Here is a 26,122-nt window from a genome sequence, read left to right on the forward strand (position 1 = left end):
TTTCACGTGTAAGTAAAATATTTTATTTTATTTTAAGAGATGAAGACCCGTCTCACTGATTAGCTCACTTCTCGTTCACTAGCCTCGTCCTTTCACAGACGGGTTTTCTTTCAAAGCTGAAACACAAGACTGGTAACTGTCCAATGAAAAAAGTAAAAGAAAAGAACTTTTGTCACATCCAATACACTTATTTCTGCCTCCGCTAAAAAAAAACAAAAAACAAGCAAGATGTTTTTTCAGTGCTGCTTTCAAGCTAAATAATCATTTGTGTTAGCATTCAATAACCAAGCTCCAATACAAATGTAATCTTAAAATTGCATCCAATATCAATATATATCATAAATCAATTGTACCTTTTCTAACTGTAGATGAATACAATAACCAGATGGGAATTGTAATTTGATAAATGAAATGATACTCCTGCAGACATCAGACATTTCTATGATCTTCATGTAAATCATATCTCCCACCTGAACTCCCACGATCACTCACCGGAAATACGACACGCTCATATTTTACCATCCACCAAAGAAGCAATTACTCTTTCATACAAAATAGAAAGTCACAGTGTCGTGTTTCAGCTTTTTAGAAAGAGCAATAAAGACATTCTGTTTAGGAAAAACAAAACAAAAAAAACATTCAGAAGCAAAAAGTAGCGGAACACAAACTAACCCAGAAGTCGCGCAGGACTACGGCTCTCCGATGCCTTTAAATCGTTTCATCAGTGACTCCACCTCAGGAAAAGAGAAAGCACGCATTTTTGTCCTTTTAAAAAAAAAAAAAAAGTAAACGTGCTGTATTTTAGAAAATTACAATCGGGAAGTACTTGAACAAATGGTACTTTTCCTGTATTTTAAAATAAATATTAAAAAAATTAAGAACTGCTACATGGCATCAGTTACAGAATTGGCTTACACAATAGCTGAAACACATTGAATCATTTAAAATTTCCCAGTTATTCAAAAAAAATAAAAACAAATTTCTCTCAATAGAACGCAGGAACACAGACGGGATTGTGACATTGTCATTCATTTAGATCGCTCCAATTCAAGCACACATTCAAGCATACATTAGAAATACCACAGCCACTTACAGTAGTTTAAATATTGGAAATAAAAACAATCACCAAGCATGACAAAAATTAATTCAGCGTCGTCGCACAATCACACAGGACGTCTGCTCCTGCCCCGCGGCAACCGTCCAACACGCCGTTTGGCCACATCGTTCAGTCGCGTTTTATCTCCAGCTACAAAGAGCGTAAAAAGCTAAAAATGACAATGAACTTGCATAGCTTTGAAGCGTACAAAAGAAAGGTCAATGGGTGCAAATGGTTTTAAATCATGTCACAGCTGGGCGAGACTCGGCGGTCGTGATTAGGTACGTGAACTGAGAATACGTGCACCCTGTGGGCAACAGACGGACTGAGAGAAGAACAGAAGCCCAGGCCTTAAATCACCCGTGTGCAGCGACTGGAGGGATCATTAAAAGGTTAAGAGGCGAGTCGGCACCCTTAAGAACAGGTGTCGTGGTTTGAGGACGGGGGTTAGTACGTCCCGGCGGTGATGCACGTGAGACCCTGCTGTCTCAGAGGGAGTTCTGGTGAGGCTGAGAGTTTTTGATGTTCTTGATCTCCAGCTCCAGCTGTTTGATGCGGACGTCCCTCTGACCGAGGAGCTCATTCAACCGACGGATCTCCTCCTGCTGCTTGTGAAACTTTGTTCGCAGCTGTAGACAAAAACACACGCACAAAATATTGGAATGCATCATCGGCACTTTTAGATTTACTCACTAAAATCTCTCAAGATTCCTCAAGACTGTCCAGCGGCCATAATGATGTCGATACGTTCATCTCAGGTCCCCCTTTAATTATTACAGTGTACGCTGCAATATTTAAAGGGTACGTTTGTTTTCAACCCGAAACTTGTATCAACATGTTATGGTGTCAACAATATGGTGATGACAACAATCTTTGAAATTGTATTAAGAGCGATATCAGACCCCGTTAATGGACGCAACAGGCTGTGATTAATCACTTCGGGCAGTTCTGTCCAATAAAAAGTACTCGTCTACGTCACTGAATGTCCGATTATAGAAATGACCAGAAACAAAAAATACATTTGTCTTTGCCTTTTGCTGGTCCATTTGTTATTCAGTCTTGTTCTTAAATTTCAAGTCAAAAGCCACGTAACATTCAGCCATGAAAAATATTTCAATTAACACCAAGCCCCCCCCACGTTGTCCGACGGGAACAAGTCACATGACACGACGACAAACAAAGCAAAATCTACAAAAAGGTTTTATTTTCTGTGTTGTCCTTCCCATAGCATTGTCAGATAACAACCAGGGATTGTCAGTAGCAAAAACAAGCCCCGTTGATGGACGTAAATTGACGGTACGTAATTGCCTGATACGATGACGCTGCAGCCATTAAGCATGTCGGCTGCAGCGTTCTGCCTCAGTACTGGCAGGCCATTTTCTAAAATTGTTCTTCCCATAACTCACTTAAATACATAAAAACACAGAATGGAAATGACCAACGTTACTCTTTAAGGGTAAGGCTGATGATATTTCATATTTTTCATGTATCATGAAAAACAAAAACTATTTCCTGGTTAGTACCAAGCCATTGAATCCCATCGGATTTGTCTACAAAGTCTGTGTCTATTGTAATGCAGGAACAGACACATAGAAACACACATACGGTTTGTTCTAAGACGGACACACACACACCAATACAATATGTGGGTCCCCAGATACAGAAGTAGGATTTATTGTCAACGGTAAACGCCGGCAGCCTTTTCCTGAGGCTTTCTGAGCAGCAGCCCTATTCTGTATTGGACTATATTTTATCCAAGGTTTTGAATTAATGTGTCTAATGTGATTGGTGGAGTTTGTTTACGCTGCCCGACAGGACCCAAAAAACTACTCAGCCTCTTTTACACGTTCTCGTGGAAAACATCTTTAAATTGATATTCTTATTTATGGCTGACAGGGCAGTTTTATTACCCTAAAGTAAAGATGCCAACTAAACATCAATCAATGTGACGACTTTTCGCTAAAGTTTAAATACTTTTTCCATTTGAATCCATCTCCCATTTCGGCTCAAACCATCCCTTTGAAAACAAAACTCATTAACTAAATGAGAGAAAACGGATCATCCGGTACCTCGTTCTCCGTCCTGGGCGGAGAGCAGAGCGCGAGCTCCTCCCCGTTGCTGACGGGCGTCCGGCTCCGGTCGACCTCGGCTTTGTCCTCCTTGCCGTCTTTGGTTTCCACTTGGTCCTGGATGTTGGACAGTTGCAGCGCGGCCGGCCTGCTGTGAAACCTGCGCGGTCCCTTTGTCATCTCGTACGACTCTGCTGCCTGACTTCCAGGCTTCAGGGACATCAGCACCGGACCTGCAGCGCAATGAAAGACGAGCGAGAGCAGCTCAATGTTGTTTCTCTTTAGAGACTTACTCCAATGAATATTTAGAAAATAAAACTATCAGACATTACGTAAAGTGGTACTAATGAGCCCTACCGTGACCTGTTCAGACATCTGCTAATGCACTTTTATTTAACATTATGGAACTCTTAACATATTTGTATTCATTTCTCATCCATGGGCCATTTCAATACCAAATGAATACTCGGCGAGCCATACTTGTATTTTATTTGATCGAGTTTGGAGCGGATTCACCCCGCACCTGTAGACCTCATACATTGACAAATGTGCCGCACATACATTATTTCTGACCTTTATCAATGCCGCTGAGCCACTCCTCTGCAGACAAAGCAGGCTCGTTACCAGCAGTCATCGGATAGATGTCTTCTTGGTACGACTCAGACTAGAAATACAAGCACAGTACATTTTCGACCTTACGAAAAGGTTTTATTAGCTCTAAAATGGATATATGCTCTGGTGTTTGTGTCACTGGATATGCGCTCACCCTGCGGGGTACGATCATGGAAAGAGGCTCGATGAGACTCTTGATTGTCACCAGTTTGTAGAACCTGAACACCTCGCAGGAGTTCACCTCCAGACCTCTCTTTGGCATCACGCCTGAAGGGAGACACACGTACTCAGTTATACACCCACTTTTTCTGCTGCACTGCTTGGTCTAAAATACACATTTTGTTAAGTTTTGTTGAGCGTTAAGAACAATTATTTTACAGTAAAAGTGTGCCGACTACAATGGATAAGGTAGGAATTTAAGAATTTAAGTTGATTCTTTCGACTTTTAAATGACTTTGGCATTCATGTACTTCTATTTAAATTTGACTGTTTCAAGTTCTTAATTGTCCTATAAACGATACCTACCTAAGCAATATACTAGTGAAAAAAGGTTCCAGTTGAAATGGGAATATGTATTTTGAAATGGGAATTAATTTGAATTTAAACAGTTTCTATGTTTGTAAGAAAATGGAAACATTTTAAACTGGGATCTAAACTGCTCGGTTTAAAGTCTAAAACACGAGTGTCTCATTTCACATGATGTACAACTTTACCTTGCACAGCCGCTTTGGCTATTCAAATATTGCAGAGGCTCACAGACTTATTTGCACAGTAGCTTTGCTTAAAGGCGAGCGAGAGTCAACTCGGACGGCCGGTAGAGTTTCCATACAGCCACATTTTACACACAAGTTAATTGTTAAATTTCTGTGCTTGATTAAAACAAAACAAAAAAAACATTCAGTGTGTGAGTGTGTGTATTTGTATTTCTTACCCATTCCTTTCTGAGGTAGGTTTGAGCGGTACTCTGTTAAATAGTGGATATATGGTTTTTCTGAGCTGATCTCATAGTACCTCATATTTCCGTCACCCTGACATTGACAAGAGAAGACTTTGTAACAACAACATTACAGTTAATTTCATGTTTAAGGACGGTCGGGCTGCTTTCAGAGACCCACCTTCCCGGCAAGGTAGAGCATGTGTGTGTCTGGGTCGAAGAACGGAAAGAGGACTCCTGAAGAACCATCCAGGTTCTCTTGTGACAGAGGCAGAGACAGATCGTCCTACAAACACACACCAGGATAAATATAAATGAAAGAAATAAAAATAAAACACTTCAGCATCCACAACATGGACAACATTCCCTAATATCAGAAACACGCAATCATTTAAATCCATTTCTACATAAAACCCACTCGGTGGCGGTGAATTAAAAACACTGAGTGCTTAATCTCTCTATCCGCTTTGGCCATAATCTTCCACCCACGACACACTCTCACAAATCAAAACACACCAAAATCCACCCAGTTGTCCACTAGATGGCAGAGTTGTGTTTGTGGGAGAGTTCCCACTTGAAAATGAGCACTGCGTCGGCCTCAGAGATCACACATTTGTAGTATTGGTTCAATACATAAGGCCAACAATTTCTGATGAACCTATGATTTGTTGAATCCCAAAAGTTCATGACATCCAAAGTATTCCACTTTCCTCACGTTTTAGTGTAGACATTTTGTTTCTATACTACAATTTTAAACAGTTTTTCCGTCATCCTGAATCTCAACTACGCTTTTAACGACACAAGACAGGAAATAGGGCCGTCTAGACCCGGAACCTCTCTGCCAGAAATAAAATATTAAGAATTCTTACTATTGTTCTCATTAATGTTTTTTTCTTCCTATTTTCAATTTGTTGACGTGTTCCATTTCTTCCTTTGTGAATGGTCTACGTGCTCTTTTTCCGTGAGTGGAGCTGGTTCAGGTGTCACCACGAGGCCAAAGTGTGGAACTCCACCCACCTGACACCATTGAACCCAAATTCAGCCAACGATTTGTGATCAAGACCATGAAAGGTCAAATAGAGCACAGAAAAGGCAAGTTTGTGGACCTCTGTCATGCAAGACAGTTCTGTCATTTGCTCTCACCTGATCCCACAGAGCAAACTGCCGGTCGTTGTAACGTGAATTGCCCGATGTGAAGAGCATCTTCAGGTTACCCAGGAACAGCACCTTGCTGGCTTTGTGCGTCTTGCAGTTGGATTCCTGCGAACACAACATGCTTAAGACAAAGCAGAGGGCATACAAAAACATTGGATGTGTACAGTTTTTAGTTAGTTTAGTAGGTAATAATAACAATATTACAGCAGAAAGATTTCATGTTCCTTCGATCTTCTCAATAGCTTGTTTGGCAGGCCGAAGGAGCACGAGTGGACTGATGTAAAGTGTGGGAGTCAGTGGCTGGTGACCCGCAGGCCTGGAGCCGTCCCATGGGCCTCTCCAGCCAGAGGTGTAAGTTTTGGCTGTGTGGTGCTGGATAAGTGCCTGGGCTTGGAAGGGGGAGAGGCAGGAACTCCCACGTGCCGTATACGGTGGAATGCTGTTGTACAAAACATCTAAGGATTGTGGTTTTTAGGAGTTTTTAAAAATATCTGGATTTTTTCAGAGGAACGTTACATTTACCCCACTTAACTTCAGATTTTAAGTTACCATTTACTGAGAATTGTATTTTCACCCCATCAAAAAGCCTCCGACGTCTTCATTGCAGTTCAAGGTGCATTTAAAAAAAGATTCCCGTAAAGGCTGGAGGGAAAATGTGCTTCTGAATGCGCTAGAGTTAAAACGTCTGAAATAAAACAGGAAGACACAAAAACTCCTGCGTGTGTTGAAAAGAAACAAATAATATTCCCAACTATAGATTTTCTTTCTCTTCAGTTATTTAGATTAACGACAAAGATCTCAAAAGACAAAGACAACACACACACGCACGCACCTGCTGTAGGTGTCCCGAGCGCGGCTCTATGAGTCGGACCTTCCTGTCCTTGCAGGTGGTGGCCAATAAGCTGCCGTCTGTGTTGAAGGACATGGAGAGGACCACGTCTGTGTGATGGCTGATGGTCCGCACCGGGTTTTTTATCACCTGCTCCGGACAGTCCAGGTTCCAGATCATAATCTAAAAAAAGGTTTAAATGTAAACGTTACTGGATACGGATCATTTTCACTGGTTTTAGGAGAAAGAGGAGCAGAGATGTGACCCACAGTCACACGGTCTAATTTAAGGATATAGAGTCGCCCCACTTTACACTTTGCTGAGATCCATCATGTTGCATGAAGAAGAATGGGGCTGCTGTGGCCTTATTGGGCTTCATTGTAATACAGAACACGCGATCGCCGGTAGTTGTGTGTATGTCTGTGTGTTACCTGGTAGTCATAGCCCGTGCTGAAGAGGATGTTGTTAGCAGTCGGGTGCCACTCGATGAGGCCCACTCTGCGGCTGTGACCCTGGAGCTCCTTCCACGGCGCTGTGATGTTCTTCAGCACACCACGAGCAGGGATTTCCCACACTTTCACCTGTACACACACACACACACACACGGAAAACACAATGTAACGGAGAGCATAAAGTAGAGTGTTATACTGACGTACAAAGTGAACGTACTCAGGAAGAGTAATGCTGTACCTTTCGGAATTATTTGACAGCTTTAGTCAACAGTTACTTTACAGCTTCTGTCAAAATGTGTTTATACAAAACATACAAAAAAACTTCATACAACAGTAATACAAGTACAGATTAATTGAGTTGAATATTGGGGCGTGCCCACCTGATGACCATTTGAAGGAATGAAAGTTTAAGTAAATAATCAGACTACTCCCTCAACCTTTGCAAACACACGTGAATAAAGAAACAATCCCTGCTCACAATATTTCTAAACCTATGAAAATAGCCATTGCACAAACAATCAAGGGGCGACAAAGTAGGGAATATAAATGACGCACGTATACGCTTAAACGCAACTGACTTACTTTGTGTTTCTTTGCAGGGGGATTCGTTATCTGCCAAGTAAGAGCTGAGGAATGTGTGGAATGACTTCTAGCTAGTCTTGACGGGTGAACAGCGAGGCAATAAAACGATCTCTCTGCCGCTACGCGCTCATAACGCAGGAAAATCAACCATTTGTGAAAATGTACTTTGTGCGTGTACAAACCGTGGAGTCCTCGGAGCAGGAGGCGATGCAGTAGTCGTTGAATGGATTCCATTTGATGTCCAACACGTTGCCTCGGTGGCCAGATACCCGGGGATGTTGAGGGTCCACTTTGCCGGTCTAATGGGAAAATACGGAAATTAAAATGAAATGAAAACACAGAGCAAACCAACTGGTATGTACTGTTGGGTGGAAGGAATAGTGTATGAACATTATCTCAGTAGTAGTTAGTTAGCTCAGTGACTGGTGTGAAACTACTTTGTTCTGGGCCATTACATCAAAAATGAAAGAACAGAATTGTCTTTGGGTTTCACTTTGAACGACTTCACATGACATTTTATTCCCGTGAATATTAAACTCCATCAATTCAGCATTGTGTTTCTAGGACAGATTTACCGTTTAAAATCGGTGCTTCAAATCCAACAATATCTTCCATTGCTCAAATTACCCACAATGCAACTCAAACACTACTTTTAGTTTGTGTAATGTAAGTAATGTAACTTCAAACCGTTCGCTCAAGCAGAGATGGTCGAAGAGGTCTAGCAAATTTCTTGGTGTTAATTGAATTTCAAATTTTTTTTTTTTAGAAAGAGTTTTTTCCATTTTAGAAACCAAGGATTCAAGACAGCTTCATACAACAGTTTTAATACGCGCAGTGGTACTTCCTAAGTACTGCAAGCCTCTTGACACCAACACGAAAGCCCTCAAACCGTTTGTGACACACACACACACCCACCCACGCACGCACCCCCCCCGGTGTTCCAGGATACTGTTGCAAAAGTCTGCTTCAACCAGACTGCTAATTATGCCGCTTGTACGACCAGAACACATTCCCCGGCTAGATCACTGGTCAGGTGAGGCGTATGTGGAACATGGGAATGATATGTAATAATTATCCGTTCTTTCCAGCACCCTGACACATGCAAGTAAACCGTGATGCGCTAACTTCTTTCTCCACAGAACAATGGCTTATCTGTGAGCGCGCACACGTGGACGGGAGGGGAACATGGAGTGTATGTAACAGGAGGTGAAGGGTGGCAGATGGGAAGGACGCAGTGAAAGGAGGGGGGGTCAACAGATGAGTTATGTCATTCCTAAGCTCGTATGGAGTCGCCGCCCACGCCAGGAGGGTGGTGGTGGTAACTCGCGGGACGGTTTAAAAAGATGGGAGCCCTTTGGAGGGAGCGGAAAGAAGGGAAGAGGCGTTGGGCTTGATGAACGTCTCCGAGCTGGACGTAAACAGGAGGAGCTTAAGTTTAACCACCATGTGACTGAAAAGGTCTGGACCCGTTTCTTGTGTGAATGTGATAATACGCAGTAATGTCTGGGAGATTGTTTTATTAAATCGCACTTAAGCTGACGTTTGTGAGTGAGACAAGATGAAAAGAGTGGGGGGAAAAAAAGACCACATGCAATGTTTAGGTTTCGGGGAGGAGCTGCCGGGTGGGTTTCCTGGTATTTGCAGATTTAGTTTTGGCTCAACTGCTGACGTTCCATTTATAATCTGAGAGCAGAGCCGGTCTTTTCCAGGTGTGCTTTGTGTGCAGGAGCAAAGAAAAACAATTGGATGCATGATACATTGACCCAATAAGATTTTTTTTGTTTTCACCAGAAAATAAAATAATAAATAAAATCTGCTCTTCCCAATGAAGTGAGTTGTCACTCTTGCATTTTTTGTAAAACTGCCCATCTTTTTGCTTGAAGCAAACATCAGTTATTAGTTAAATATCTCATGTTTCCCAGTTGTAGACCTGCTGGGCGGCTCGCAGGAAAGAACCGCCGTCAGTTTGCTCATCGGCAGCAGCACAAACAATATCTTTACGCTAAGCAAAAGGAACAAACCACGATGAACAACAAGGATCATTAGCAATCTGAGATGCTGCTCAGGATGTAAAATCTGTTCACAATGTTATTTGCCCGCAGTGCTTTTCTCAAGCTCTTTCAAATCAAACTGAATTGCCGTTTCATTTCACTTAATTATTAGTCTGACTTGCTTATTTTGGGGTCTGGAGCCTTTTCCCCTTTTGAAGGAAGGGCAAACATATCACATTATCCACGATCAACACCCTGAAACAAAATAGTGCACATGCCACTTTAAGAAAGATGACATCAGTCTGTAAAATCCGCCGTGAGATGGAGATACTCACGTGATTGATAGACAGCACCAGGAAGGCCCCTCCCCCGCCGCACTCAGTGATGACTGCCAGGAAACGCGGGTTGACCGCACAGAAGTTGTTGTCCTGGACGCTGCATGTGATTGGCACGCCATCATAGCAGCTCTCCTTGGTGGCGGCCTTACCGAACACGTGGCGGAACTTGGAGCTGCGGTACTGAGGACGCCATGTCATCTGAGAGTAGAGGGAGGAGAGGAGGTCAGTCGAGGGTAATCACCTCTCTAGAGGTTTGGACGCCACGGTTCTTCTTTCAGAAGTAACTGTAGGTGTGATGCAAGCTGCCAAAACAGGACAGGGAACTGATCCCTGATCCCCTAAACAAAAAGGTTTTAAATAAAAGATATAATATTGTTCTTTGTTGAGCATATGCTAGCGGTCTATTCAGACGGTTTGGTACTATAAGTGATAAGCACGCCTCATGAATTCCCCCATCTAACAGTAGTGAAAACATGTAAGTATAACCTGATGTTAATACTCAGAAAAAATATTTATTCCCATTGTCTGTTACAAAATGTGAACTTTTGCAAACTATGAGATAGCGTCACTGTGACGGTGACGTTTTGTGTCACCACTTCAGAGCTCGATACAGATAAGATTTACATAAAAAAAAAAAAAACATTCCGACCTGGTCCTGCTGCATTCTCAAAGCTGCATTCAATGAGTCAATGACGAAGAATAGACTTTTATTGACTAGAGTTAAGCGCTTTATCCTTGTTTATGGTCTAAGGATCTGATGTATAAGCTTTGTACATTATTTAATTGGCCAATTAAATTTTTTAGTTGTATTGAAAATGAAACGTTATGGTTAGGAACAGATTGTTTAATGATGTCAGTATTACAGCGTTCGATTAAATAAATCTATTGGCTTGCAAATGTGATTTTTGTATGAAATAGGTGGAGCAATTCAATAACACAACATAAATGAGGAGAGGCACAAACTGTGAGACTTTCCTTTTAACCACTTTGCTTGAGCTAGTCGATGCACATGTCATTATTTTGAGAGATAAGTGGCTCTGGTCCGCTGGGACGACGTCTGACCAGCCGGCATGTCTGCTCTGCTACTCCGCCTGGCTCTCTGCCTGCCTGCTGCGCGGTCATTACTTATGAATTAGGGGTGGAGGAGGTTGATGGACAAGAAAAAGAAGATGACTCAAACAACAACAACAACAACAACAACAACAACAGCAGCAGCAGCACAGCGAATGCAAGGAAGGAGATGGAAAAGTAGGACAACGAGGGGCACGGCAAGAATCACATCTCACAACAATGAATATCCAAATTTGTTGTCCTGTTTGCGATGATGGTGAAATAGATACAACCATGATTAAAACACGGCAAAAAAAGGTGCGGCTGCAGACTCTCTGGCTGGAAAGCCGCCGAGCAGGGAACGGAAACTGACAGGACGGAGAAAATGTGGTTTAAGACAATAAGTAGAGGGGAGAATCTCCGAGTGACAGAAATGCACAGGCGGAGATCGCGTCTCGGGTTACTCTCCTCACCTTCTACCCCGAGGCCGTCGCAGAGCGCCTCGTGATGTCACCATGGAATGTCTCGCTAACCGAAGAGACGCTTCATTAACATCTCAGGTGTTTAAGAGCCCGTCTGCTTCTCGCAAACTGTCCGTCACGACCATCCTGGCAGGATTCACTCAGGATACCAACATGTTTACGTCAAACGCCACCTCTAGTCACCCTAAGTTTTTCCCCTTCTGTACTCAAACGTCTCGCAGCAGACCAGGTGTTGCAAGAATAGGCGCCCCAAATACATTCTTGATCATTATCACCGCTTTGTGCGTGCGCTTAAAAGACATGCTACAACAACAGAAAAAAGGCAACTTCCTCATTGTGACTCCAAAATGCAAATGCCGACTCCCTTGAAGGCATGCGAGAAATCCTTATTGAGCTCGCCGGAGAGAAACAAGCCAATTCTCGCTTTAGCGAACGCGCTGCAGTGCAAATCTAGGTTGACATGATCAGCACTCGTGTATTTGCTGAGGCTTACAAGACCCAAAAAAGGAGGAGGCGGCTTCCAGGGAAGAAAGCTGAGACATCTTGTCACTTCTAAAGCAGGTTGTAATCAGGCCAGTGGCAGCTTCCTCTCAGCTGTGCCTCGCGGCAGGTACGCGGCAGGGCGGCACGGTGGGCGGCCTGTCTCACGGCACCGATGACGAAAAACAATGCTATATTTACCTTCCTGGCTGATCAGAGGACAGCCGGGCACGTTTCACTGACAGCTTAAAAAAACAACAAAAAAAACGCTTTTATTCACAGTGTGTCTTTGATATCCCGCCGTCAGTCTCGCAAAAAAAAAAAAAAATCTATTTCAGTCTGTGACCAGTGAGTCACAGCAGCCACTCGCAGTAAGCGGGCTGTAACAACAGTCATAAAACCAACCGAAAACACACCGTTATGACGAGAGAGAGAGAGAGAGAGATATTGGACATCTGGTTTGCGGGCCCAGAGTTCTTGTTTGGGTCTGTGCTTGTATGTGGAAGTGCAAAGCATTCGTATGCACCGGCACCTCACCTACTGGCGGTCCTTTTAAGCACCTTTCAACTCATAAACTTGTAGCAGCCACTCCTCTCTCTTTGCTTGCCAGGGCCCGATGCTGCAGGGGGAGGGGGCGGTGGGGGCTCAAAGTTTAGTTACTCAAGCGCAGATTTTGGTTACTTGAGCGGCGTTGGGCTGAAGGCTACGAGCCGCGAGACAATTTGGACTCTCAGTGACACGACGGACTCCGCAAGGACTTTCAGCCGTGTCCCGTCCCAACAATGAAAGCCACAAAACCCTAAACTTAATCCAAAAGAAACACTAGTCATATAACCAGGCGCACACACACACACACACACACACACACACACACACACACACACACACACACACACACACACACACACACACACACACACACACACACACACACACACACACACACTCCTCGCCTTCTGAATCCGTAGATGTTTTGTAAACTCAAACCCACGTGAAATTTAAGACGGGGAATGTGCAGGTGTGAACGCGCGTCAAGGCCGTACGTTAACAGCGCGAGTGTCTCCACGTGTTCATCATCTGGTGCAGCCGGGTTTAGACGGTCGGTTATCATCCACAGCTTTTCAACCGCTGTTCTGTAATAGGATAACAGCCAACTTGGTAATCCAATAGCTGCTTCATTACTGTGGCGCACACGTGTGTGTGAGTATGAAAAGGATAAGGCCGGTGTCCGAGTGCGTGTCTCTGTTTTCTGAGGACAATCCATGTCGTGCTCATTCTTTGCGCGGTTTGTACAAATATCCATCCTGTCTCGCCCACAAACCCAAGCAAACATCTGACAATAGTCCTTTATTGTAGAAGGCAGTTTTATGACTGATTTCTAATGATTAACGTGTACCGTCTAACGAGGAGGTGAATAGATGGAAGACTTTGGATGGATGGAAAGTCTTTGTAGTGTGTGATCTATTAGATTTACTTTCACAATTTTGACGGAAATCGGGTGATTTTGGAGAACCACTTAATTCCCAATCAGGCTTTCTCCAGCAGCCTCTTTGAATTTACCGTCAATAGGACAAAAAACCTTTTTTCTTCAATGAACCATTCAAGAATCTTGACAGTTGAGTTGCATCGTGGGTAATGTCAAAAGGTTTTAGTAATGAATACATCTTGTAGAATTTGACTAATTAAAAGGTTGTTTTTTAAAGTAAGACATCTGGTCTTCTTTTGGAGTTTTGACCATATGAAAAGGAGTCTCCTCGCTACATAAAAGTCCAATCAAGAACATCAAAAAGTCAGACAATCAACAGTTAAGACAGGTTTTCTAAAACATCTCAACGCTCAACTACACCTAAAATGTGGGGAATGATCCCTCATCTCTAAATGTTCATGTTTATAAACAGAGAACATAATCCTTACACTAACCATCTACTTCATTTGAACAGAATTAACTCAAAACCATCATTTGTAATCTGTAAGACAAGAAGACACTTGAACACAGACTCTCTATGAACCGACGCAGGACAACATAAACTAAATCCACCCCAACCATTGTTCGACAGTCAGGCTGTGTGTGTGTGTGTGGACACATCATCATAAAGTTGATTTTTATGGCACTAATTGAAACCAGCATTGCGGTATATAATATAAGTGCGATAATACAGTATAAAGTACAGCGTAACTCGATAGTAAAAAGAAGAAAAAAACACACAGTTTGGGCGATACTGCCCAATTCTGGAGGCTTCACTTCTACAGCTGTAAGGAGCAGCTCTGCATGCTTATTGGTCCACGAATCCTCGAGGTGAGAAGCAGAATACCAGACGTAATGAGAAGACCTCGAACAGACCGTGATTCAAACCATGAGGCGGATATTTCAGTTAATGGCACGTTTCGAAGGGAGGACGGCACTATAAATAGACGTTTGTGGGGATGGTGGAGAAGACTCGACCGGGCCGGTGGATGATGAGGTTCTTTTCGCTGCCGTGGAACGTTCAGTTTCATGATGAAATATTTCTTGTCCGTAAGCCAAAATATAAATTACCTCCACGTTTGGGGAAGGTGAATGAGTAGCTACACTTGTCCAAGGTCGAGCAATAGGATAATTAATCTAAGAAAAAAGGAGTGCCGTTCAATCGGACGTCAAATGAATCGGTGTTTTTCATAGTTTTTCCAGACATGCACAGATCAAAACGCAAAGAGCTGGCTTAAAGGCAGACTTGTTCAAGCCTGTCTTCATGCACATGAACTTTAAATCCCCACAGGAAAAATGTCAGCACACACACACACACACACTGTGAGACATTTGTGGACAGAGGTCTACGGAGCGAACGATCAATAACCTAATAATTGCAGAGGCAGAAGGATATGAACGATATGAAGAGACGCACAGCACAAACGACAGAGACGGTCACGCTGGGAGTTGAGCAGCACTCACCCTGTCGAGTGAGTCGACACACCGGCACTGGAAGCAGCAGCGGGTCCTCAGGTGAGTGAGGAAAAGTTACGTCTCTGCCTCTCGTCGCCACCCACAAAAAGCACCTCGACCAAAGCCCTCGTCGGGTGTTATCTCAAGCACATGGATCCACACGTCCTCCCTGAGCTCACACACACACACACACACACTCGGTCCGAAGAGCTGTGTCTGCGCTACTGTCCGAGCAAGCTTTTCCTCCTCCTTTGATGTGCACCGTCCACACAGACACTCAGAGGAGACGGTGGGTGTGTGCGTGCAGCATGAAGCCGAGTACGTGTGTGAACAAGCAGGGAGGGGACAGCAAAGGGGTGCGTATACACTCCCTGAGAGGGAGGTGACTTCCAAGACAGAGAGAGAGAGAGAGAGAGAGAGCAGGTAATCACGCTGCCTCTCTCCCCCTCTGAGCGCCACTCCCTCTCCTCACTCCTCCACAGCGTTTGCTCAATCGGGATGTCTTACTTGATCTTTAAGGAGAAGACGGGAAGAGCTTTGAAACACAACAGGAGTCAATTCAAAGTTCTTTCTAAAAAGCAGGAAGTATTGATTTGCATTTATCCTGTTTTTCAAAAATGATATACAGGAAATAAAGTACAGGAAAACAGGGCATCCACATGACCTTTAAAGGGTGTAACAGGACCACAAGTGATTCAGTGTTGTACTTCCACAAAACAGACACGAAAGCAGGGCTGGAACTCTGTATCATTTCTTTGTTAATTGTTTATTCTGCCAATTAGAAGGAAGATCTTGTTTCTAATTTAATCCATTGGTTTTACTCTTTGCGGGCCAGATGTTGTCCACTAGACACACCCAACGGTTATTTATATACAGTACCAGTCAAAAGGTTTGGACACATTTATAAGTGGATCTGTGAAGTTCCATGTGGCGTTTACTCAGAATCAAACCCGAAGCATTACATAAAGGCACATTAGCACTATAGGCTAGGAGAAGCTAACGGGTCAACAAGCACACTAGCTGAAAAAAACCTGGCCTTCACACTGTCGAGCGGGATTGCAGCCGAGGGGCAGATCAATGGGTGTTATTGCACTAACGTGCACAAGCACGCCATTTCTAAAGTGAGCATCACTTATTCCTTAATCTGCAACGGTTGGATTTTAGTCAGGTGTTTTAGCTTTTATCCCAATTTGTCATGTTTTATTATTTTCAGATCTCTCTTATTTGTAAGTATGAATAATTTAAAAAAAGGTTGAATTACCTTTATTGTTGCCAGTGAAATAATTTGATTGAATAAATGAAATCCTTCAAAATAAAATTGTACCCAAATACACAACAAAGTCCAACAGTCACAAAATGTATTTGAGATAAGAAGTGAGAGCGCGTGTGACAGGGTTGGCTGATTTGGACTCAATCAAATACCACAACATTTTGGACCAAATACCAATATATCTATCACACATCTATCGACTGAAAATCCCGTCACTTTCCTGTAGCGCAAGATATTACAGATATGACCATTATGACAATATAAGGCTGGAAAAATAGGCAATCTCAATAACAATATGTTATGATATATGTTTTCCGCTAGTTCAATAAAATATAATAGAGCCACATGGGTACACTTCTGAGTGAATGAAACACTTGACAAATGAAAAGTACAGCACATTTAACTTTTCTGCAAACAGGACAATGACAGTGTTGAGAGAAATCATAGAGAATCAGCTCGGACCACAAGGGATCGCTCACGAATGACAGATCCCGCTGCTACGAACTAATAGCTGGCTGCATGTGCGAAAACAGGCCAGGGCCTCTGACACCACCAGATACGCGATGACCTTCGCCCCCTCACTCGGTCGTCCCCGATTAGCCGCCTGACTCTGTTGTGACTGTGAAGCACCTGGTTTCAGTGACAAGTGCGATCACACGTCTCCGCCCGGCGCCTAAAGTGCTGCAGCGAGGTTCAGGCTTTCTGCGCTTCGGCTAAACGTTCCCTGTGAGCTTTAAACTCTCCAGCGTTTGTGGCAACTGAGCAAACAGTGCATTCCCATTGAGGCGCATACACTCACCTGAACAGGTGCAGTCAATAATTGAATCCAGTGTTGACAGAATGCGTCATTAAAGACAGATTAAGACACACAAGTAACTCATATAAATCACATTAATGTGATAGAAAATAAAAGTCTAAATGACGGGTTTGGCCAACACCTCCCTAGAAATGACATCACGTCATAAACAGGCATCGATCTGCGTGTACCGAGCTTCACGCTTTTCATTTTATCATTCATTTGCATATTTCTATGCTCTGGTTTGGTTGCTTTCCCTCGCAAATGAGGAGCCACGCCTGCTCGGAAAGATACCGATTCATTATTATTCATGTTCTGGTCGTAGTATTATTCAATAAATGGTGTGATTGACGGTGGTTCAGAGACTACAAAACGGACGGGGGGGGGGGTTAGTCGTGTTCGCTGGTGGGCGAAAACTGCCGTGCACGGTAAGAGGACAATTGTAAACGTGAGGAAAGACGCTTGGTGACGGAAATATGTCAAGAGGGACGAGTGGGCATAATGAGATTTTCAAAATAAAACATTTTTCAGAAAAAAAATGTTTTCTTTCTGTTGTGCGCCCCGATACCAAATGGCCCACGGACCAGTCCGGTGGTTGGGATCACTGGTTTATACTATAATTCACATTACCTTTTAAGAGTAAATGTTGAACTCTTAAACGCATTTATCTTTTACTAATGAACTTTCCTACTTTCAAAAAGGTGTATTGTAAATTGTGACGTCAATCTCCTGCTCCAACGTCTAGTTATAAAGTTACATTTTCAGTGTTTGTTGTGTCCAAATTTAGATGAAACTTTTAACAATAATATGTTTTACAGAGTGCACTCATTTTGGCTTACGACTGTACACACAGAACATCATTTATATAGAAGAAAACAAAAACAAGTTATGCCCGACAGGCAAACAAATCAAATCCAAGTTGGGTATTTTATTTTGTGAGAAAAAGAAACCAAAACCTAAAAAAGCAATTCCTGATCTTAAACATTTTTTGTTATACAAAATTTAGAGTATCTTGATCAATGATAAAAGTCTATTTCTTCTCCAGACTGATGAAGAGTAAAGAGAAACCACCAACTGTGAAAACAAGCTCAGAGTAAAAAAAAAAAAAAAGAAAAAAACATTAATCAAAATGAGCTGCAACAGGAATGATCAAGTTCAGATCAGAATCTAATCATGTGCCTCAACAGGTCAAATCTAAAGTTCACTGATCCGATCACTCAGTCACAGATTAGCCTTCTGAAGTGTGTTTCCAGGTAGTGTAACAAAAACACAATCAAGTAAATGCTTTCCTTATGGAAAAAAAACAGTGATTAACAATGAGGAAATGATGTGGCCAACAGAGTATTTGATAAGATAATCAAAAGACAATTTAATAATGTGTTGCTAACATCTGCGGTTTCAAAATAAAAGCCATATTTCCTCATGTGGACGACTTAAAAGTTTGTTGTGTAACAGTGATCTCACCTCAGGATCACATTAACGCTACATGAGTCACATGCGAGCATGCCTGTGCAGTGCGCCTCATTTCTTCATTTCTGATTCACTCCAATGCAACAGCTGTTTTCATTCAGTGACATCACAGCCTCGCTCACCTGCTTGCATCAGGCTTTGGCAGCGGAAGGCGGTTCGCACGGCCAATAATCTCTGAATTAACATCAAAAGAAACAAACTGCCCTTTAAAGATCAACGGCCGTGTGTGCGTTTAAATCTGTTATATATTGAATAATTTGTAACGCTGTTTGACGATGGTGAAAAACGTTGAGCGTGAAGGAGTAAAACTACACCAAACATCGGCTGGGTTTGACGAGCTGGAAACCAAAATCAATTCCTCGGTCGCCTTACGGGAAGAAGGTTCAGCCTTGAGGCATGCTGGATGGAGGACGCGTTGCAAACAAGACATAAACGCTCCAAACACAGACGGGGAGATAAAATACAGAAGAACCTCAAGCAGCATTTAAAGCACTTCCCTTCTCGTGATTTGTTTGGTGAATTAAACAAAGTATTTTTCTGATTTCATATCGGATTATCAAATTTCATACATGAGTAACTACGTAAAGGAGGGATTGGAATGTGTTTCCGTGTCTGTTCATCCGACAGAAGAGAAAAAAACAAAAAGAGGCCTTCACTGAATGGAACGCTGCTCTATTAGGAAAAAGAAAGAGAAACGAGCGCTGAGGCGGGTGAGGCGTAGATAGTGTGTCACAGGTCGTAGCCTCAACAGGGCTTCTGTTATCGAGTATTAAGCCAAGCTGCTCTGCAGACAGCCAGTGGCCTCTGCAAAGGATCCTGACACCATAAAATGACTCGGCCTCAAAAAAGGGAGGAGAAAAAAGGGGCGAGGGCAACAGCAAAAAATGAACTTTGATGTTCTAAGATTAGCTGAAATCACGCTGCTTGAGGATTTCATATCTTAAAAGAGGTGCTTTAATCGCAGAATTCACTATTTCTATTAAATGCCAAATAGGCTGAAGGATGATTCATTATTCAGCAAAGGAAACAAGCGTGTTCCTCAGAGCAGACCAAAGATGTCACAGGGATCCCGATTACTTCAATTAATAAATTAACCCGCCGTCAGCGAGCCAAGGTCATTTGTCATAACCATAGTAACTGTAGTCAAGGTGAGTTTCACTTTCTGTGACTCGAGGGGATTAGCTGGCCTTTAAATAGGCACAGCCTCGCTCCGTAGACAATACACAGTCAGCGTACTGCAGCATCAGGCCGAGGGAGGCCCCCCGCTAACCAGATTACCTGCATGAGCTAACTGCATTAACGTGTTGTGATACTCGACACACGGAGCGTGCAGCTCGCCGATGACGTGCCAAAGTCTTTTTGTCGGTGTCATCTCACACCGAGGAGTTTAAACACAAAATGAGAATCCCACAACAATCCCAACACACAAAACTAAAAAACAGTTTCTAGTGCTGTTGAATAAAATCAACAGTGTTTTTTTTTTTTTTTTTTATATGATTGGATCAGGGTAACCGTTTAACTGATGAAATACCATGTGGATCTGTTGAAGTTGGCACCACATTCAAAGTTTGAAGGTCACCAGACACATAAGAGTTTAACCTCCTGGGAAGTGAAGTTTTTCCTAAGATATTTCAAGATAATTTCTTCAACATAAGCTGCACATAATATTATTGATCTTGTCCATTTACTGAATGTTGAAGCCTTCATTCTGTTGCTCTCGTTGAGTCTAATAAACAAATGTACACAGCACATGTCGGGGAGAAAACATACATTTGCAACTGCATTTTTCATGAAGTACAACTAAAGGAGCTACTTTAGGGCCGTGGAATCAATATAGTGCGCACGCACGCACGCACACATCTACTTCTCCACATGAATAATGAATCAGACTCTGCTGACCCATCTGCTTCACAATTAAGAACCTGTAACTCCAGAAAACAACAGCAGCACGCACAGTGAAACCGTGCTGGTTAAATAAAAACATCCGCTAGCTGTATGCGATCAATTGAAGGGCAAAAAAATCAATTAGAACATTGATGGAATAGAAGTTGTACACCAGCACCAACGTGCAGCAGGGGATTGACAAGTTGGCAGGGATGACAAACAGAGCTACATTTCTTATCAGCTTTGTTTTTTTTTGTGCAAAATATTAGATAGTTGTGTTTTAAGTAGATGAAAAGAATCTCTCCTTTCGTCAAGCATGTCTTGCTTTGCACTACGTGCTCATGTTTTAAGGTTTGAGTCAATTCCTACAGATTCAATTTTAGAATTCACTCAAAATGAAGCAACACGCATGCTTCTCATGTATCGCCATTCAAAATCGAATCTTTTGAAAAAAGATCTTTACAGAAACGCTTAATCCGAAAAACATGACAAGTTACACTACAAATTTCCTTAAGCATTTTTTCTATCAATAGTCTTCATCTGAACAGACGTAACTTGGAAATATTTAGCATTTTCCCCCAATTATGTTTTTACTACTAATAACAAACAGGAGCCTTATATAGCGCCAACCGGAAAGGAAACGGTCCCAACTTGAGAATTGAGTTGAATTTAGAGAGAAGATCGCAAAGTATTTATTGTTTTGGGAAAACACTCAGGAAGTTAAGACACAACGGTCACAGAACATTTCTAACCAGCAGTGTCAGATTATTGAATAGTCAATTAACTCGGTCTCTCAATGGAGCGCAGAGTATTCCTCTTCATTTTAGCCATCACAGAATAACCTCCCATGCAGCCTGAAAAACTGGGCCAAGAGCACGGCATAAATCCCCCCCCCCCCCAAGTAATCCCCATGTTTGCCCCACGTGGGACCAGATAATCTTCCAACAGTCGGACAGCTGTGATGTCAGAAACGGGCAGGACAACCTGCCGCTGCCCTTCTGGGTACCAGTGATGCAAAGACAAACACGCATGTTCAGTTTGTGGTGTAAATGACCAGGCAGAAAAAAATAACAGCTGGAGCTGCTTTAGTTGGGGTTCGGCTGGTGGTCTTTCTGTTCGTAACAAAAGCACCGAGAGGTTCTGTGGTCACGTGCGCACTCTCCAGTTACATAAGAGCCTTTTAGGACTTCATGAACCATTGTCGGGACGAGTACTGTAATCATCCCCAACATCCACCAGCAGATTGTTTCCTAAACCTTGTGCACGCAAATATGGCAGATTTGTTTGAATGAACTTGGTTGCTGGCTTCAGTGCATCGAGTAAATATAAACAAGAATTTAAACTGCCACTAGCTTATGCTAGTGAGCGTAATGCAGAATTGATTGAGTTCATGTCATTACATCATCAGTGTTTACCATCACCGCGCAACTTTGCATGAGCGGCCACTGTTCAGCGACGTCACCAGACACGAGTTTAATCATTCAGCTGCATTTTAGAGAACTGCAGTCCGACATTTTTCCTATTCTACGATTTAAAAAAATATATTTTATTTTTTTTAGACAAAGCCATGAATTGAACGCATTGGTTTAAGAATCCTGACGGAAGCAGAGTGAATGTGTTTCAACAGGCTCCCCGAGGTTTTGAACACAACATGAAGCCACCTCGGCCCTGCTGGGCGCAGAGGTCGAGCGCTCACTCAGTTCAGTGAGGAGCGAGACACGTGGGGAGCGGCGGCGGCGGCGGATGAGTCAGGAGGAGACATTCGACCCCCCTGGGGGTCGAATGCGCGGCTTGACTGGGAGAGGGAAGCAACAGAGGACACGCGAGGGGATCTCATTCACCTCCAGGCCGCTTCTGAGTTGTTACTAAATCGGTGATTTAATCCACTATAAAAAAGGCAAGTAGAAACAGTGTGCGCACACACACACACACTTTTATTTTGCCAGTACCGTTACACAATCATTCATGGTTCAAGCTGGTCAAATTCTCTTTTTCCCCCCACATTCTATTAATGTGGTATAATATCCGTGGACTGGCCTGACAACATATATTACACTATATTATGTTCTGTGGGGCTGCACTTCAGACACGTTGCAGTTTCGAGCTAAATGCTAACGCGCTAACACGCTCACAATTACAATACTATCTTGCCAATTTAGTTAGCGTGCTGCTAACCCATGCTAATTAGCGCTTGACACAAAGTACATTTTAGGAGAACACTTCATTCAGCAGGCTTCGTCGTATTGGGATGACTGCAATGTCAAAACATAAAATCTAAAAAAGGTGTCACGTTATCTTTAACAGTTCCAAGTTTATTCTTTGATCATGACGAAACAATTTCACCTCATACTGTCTGTCACGCACCAACCGCCAAGTCAAATTCCTTGTATGTATGACATATTTTGGCAATAAATGTTTCCTGATTCCTGACTCAGTCACTCATTCACTTTAAACTGATTATCTGTTCATATCTCTTGGTCCATGAGACTAAATGACTTAATTTGTTGTTTCAGCGCTAGTAGACACAACAACAACACATTGTGCTCATTCTGTTATTTGGCCATCACGTTATTGCACAACCGCCGCCTAGCAGCGACAAACAGGCTCAAGGGCATATTTGTTTAAAAGCACGCCTTCAATTCATGGCAGTGATTAAAGCAGGTAGGACTTTGACACTTGTAACCGTTTGTGTATCGCCTCAGAAGCCTGGACTCATCTTGTCGCTGCGTATGTGACGTTGGTTAGAAACCGCACGAGCCAAACAGTAAACAATTTAGTGGAAAAGCCCTCGGAGCTTCTGAATAGCCGCTTGGCAAACAGCACAAGCTACACGCTGGACAACAGGTGGGAGAATCTCAGGTATGTGTGAGAACGCGCCGCCAATGACGGGCGGCGTTTTAGGGGCCAAAACTGAGACCAGAAGAAAATAGAAAAAGGAGCGCAGTCTCTACATGTGCCCCAAACCCCAAAATAAAAAAATCTGTACACCGGTCCGAACGGTTTTATGCTCATCGGGTTTGTGTTTCCCCTCAAGTGAAGATGTGCTGCCAGGTTATTAGTCGAATGCCAATTTTGACAATAGCTAGATGACAGACCTAATTAGACAGATCTCAAGCTGGCGTGACAACTATTTACTCCACTAGTCATGACTCACACGGTCACACTTCAGCAACATATTTCCGTCTGAAATGACACACAGGTTTTTGTCAATGACGGCGCGGCGATCTTCCTCCGCTGCACACAGGTTGCTTTTCCTATATGCAAAATGTTTGCATCACACAAACGCATCATACATGTTTTTGTGATCTCAAAACATGTCTGCAGTGACCCAACTGTGAAGGAGCAGGGGCAGAGAAGGGGGCAAAGCATCTTATTATTGTGGGAAAAACGCTATTTCAATGGTTTGGACATGAACTCTGTCATTTAAGGGAATAGTTAAAATTCCTGCAGAGAATCAGAGGAGATCGATACTACTGTGGTGTCGACCTTAAATCTCCAAAAAGACAACATGCAAGCGTATCTTCCAAACTGTTGAGCTCGCTCACTCCAAGGGCACAACTTTCTGAACCGTCCCGAGCCCGTTTCTGTGGTAGCGGTTGTATAAAGACATAAATGGAAGGAGAATAGTTGAGTTCAGTTGAGTAAAAGTTGGTTTGCGCTTGAACTAGTCATGCTGATGTCCAGTCATATTAAAGTTAAAACTTATAATATTCCTTATTTTAGTGGGTCTGGAGCCTCCTGGGCCTCAGGATGTTGGGGAAAAACATTAATGTAAAATGATGTCACAACATGTAATGTAAGAAGTATTATTCGTATTGAATTATTGCCCCAGAGCGTTCTGGAACTAATCAAATATCAACAAGCGGCACGTCCCGCCGCCGCCCCTGTGGGGAGTGATGCCACCCTAGAAGAGCCCGTTGAAATCCTTAATTTCTCCCACGCGGTGACCATTAGACTCGGGTCATTAAACTCAGAGCTCTCAACCTGCTTTTTCCTTTGTCTTATGTTTGTTTACGTCCGTCCAGACAAAAGTGAGTAAAAACAATGGATCCAAACCATCTGTTGGACTGGTGGCCAGAGCGAGTACAACCACCCACAGAGCCCAAATAATAGACTTAATCTACACTAATGATGTGTTGCATAAATAGAGATTACCTTCCATTAATAAATACAAAAGATATGAGCGGAGGGTTGCAACCAGTTCTTTTAAATTCAGATAATCGGTTTAGTCGAACACCAAGATGTGCAATGATGTAAGTTTTAGGAAACTTGACCTAAAGCGTTCATCAATTATGCAGTGTTCTTGGGGATAGCGTTTCATACAATCACATAATCAATGATTGTTATGTAGTTCCTTTGAATGACATACGTTCCGTCATCTACCCATTAAAGATGTGGGGTAAACTCCAAGGACTCTTCAGACAAAATGAAGAATTATTTAATCTAGAGCTGAAATATTTAGTCAATGAATTAAAACGAATTGCATTTGCTCATTTAGCTTTTAAAACATGTAACTATTTAGATGTCCCTTTTACAAACAGAATAGTAAAATGGTCTTTAGGGTTTTGCACTGTTCTTCCTGCTGCTCTCAGACTGCACAAGCAGCTTTGCTCCCGGTGGACCACATGACACTTAAACACATAAAAAATAAGCTTTAAAAAGATATTTTTTAAAAGCCACACAACTAAAATAGCTTTGGTCCTTTCCAACTTCTCAATGTGAGAGTATTTGGTTCTTTTCTGTGTCGATAAGACAGTAAACTGGGCATATATGGGGTTTGGGATTGTTTTTCTTAGATAACAAGACAGTCAGATTTGCCCCTTTGCCCCTTTCTCCATTTTACTGGAGTTTTGTAGGCACAACAAATGACCTTTTGTTTTATTCAACACTGACCAGAACTACCTGAAGATCATTGTAATACGAGATTCAGTAGAAATGTGCACTTGCTAAAACCAAGTCACAGTGTATTGTTTTATAGTTTGTGTGCCTGTCATTTTAGAACAAACACATTAAAAAAAACACAAAACAACCCGCTTAAACACACTGTCTAACACGTGGAGTTGTGTTGCTTTGGAGGCGGAGAAGCCGCGTGGCAAAGCTGCGCGCTTCAAGTGTAAAACAACAACAAAAAAGAAGCCTCTTGAATAAAAACATGAAAATAAAAAAAGTGTCGGCAGGTCACTCGGTTCGCACCGCGGCGCCGCAGACACACGACGACTGCGACGGGACATCCGGACACCGACACGCCGCCGGAGTTTACACCCGAGCAAACTCACCTTCGAGACGGTCATGCGGCGCGAGAGGCGTCGGCAGGTGGTGTTGGTTTTCCGCTGGAGAGGGTGAAGCGGGTGAAGTGCGGCCGGTGGTGCCGGTGGAGCAGCCGGGCGGGGTCGCGTTAAAGCACCGCCGGTTGTCGCACGGTGGTCACTGAGAAGTCATGATGATGACGACGACCGACCGACCGGCTCGACCTTGAGAGTCCCGACGCACCGCAAACAAGACAAGCAGAGATACAGCTGAGTGCATTAAAGCATGCGCGCCCCCCACCCCCCTGAACGCACCGCGCCGTCACCATGAATAAAAGGAACGAGACAACCAGAGCCCAAGGGCGGAGGATGAGGAGCGATGAGGGCACAGGATGCGAGGAGGGAGAGGAGGAGGAGGGAGGAAGCGCAGGGCGAGGCAACCCGGGTCGATTACAAAATAAATGGC

General features: G+C 43.1%; 1 protein-coding gene across 2 annotated transcripts; it reads right to left on the bottom strand.

Annotated features, from left to right (window-relative positions):
• coro2aa (coronin 2Aa) lies at positions 1–26,122 on the bottom strand. 2 transcript variants are annotated; one of them, XM_040187723.2, is made up of 12 exons: positions 25,687–26,122; positions 10,056–10,256; positions 7,912–8,028; positions 7,127–7,276; positions 6,699–6,878; positions 5,855–5,971; positions 4,893–4,997; positions 4,709–4,805; positions 3,932–4,044; positions 3,739–3,829; positions 3,166–3,398; positions 1–1,725 (listed from the first exon to the last, which is right to left on the bottom strand). In XM_040187723.2, exons 1-12 carry the CDS (start codon positions 25,699–25,701, stop codon positions 1,585–1,587), a joined length of 1,560 nt encoding a protein of 519 aa, XP_040043657.1. In that variant the 5' UTR covers positions 25,702–26,122; the 3' UTR covers positions 1–1,584. The 2 variants fall into 2 exon arrangements, with proteins under 2 accessions (XP_040043657.1, XP_040043658.1); XM_040187724.2 differs by lacking the exon at positions 25,687–26,122 and adding an exon at positions 15,000–15,372.

Source organism: Gasterosteus aculeatus, chromosome 9, assembly GCF_964276395.1.
Source record: "Gasterosteus aculeatus chromosome 9, fGasAcu3.hap1.1, whole genome shotgun sequence".
NCBI lineage: Eukaryota > Metazoa > Chordata > Actinopteri > Perciformes > Gasterosteidae > Gasterosteus > Gasterosteus aculeatus.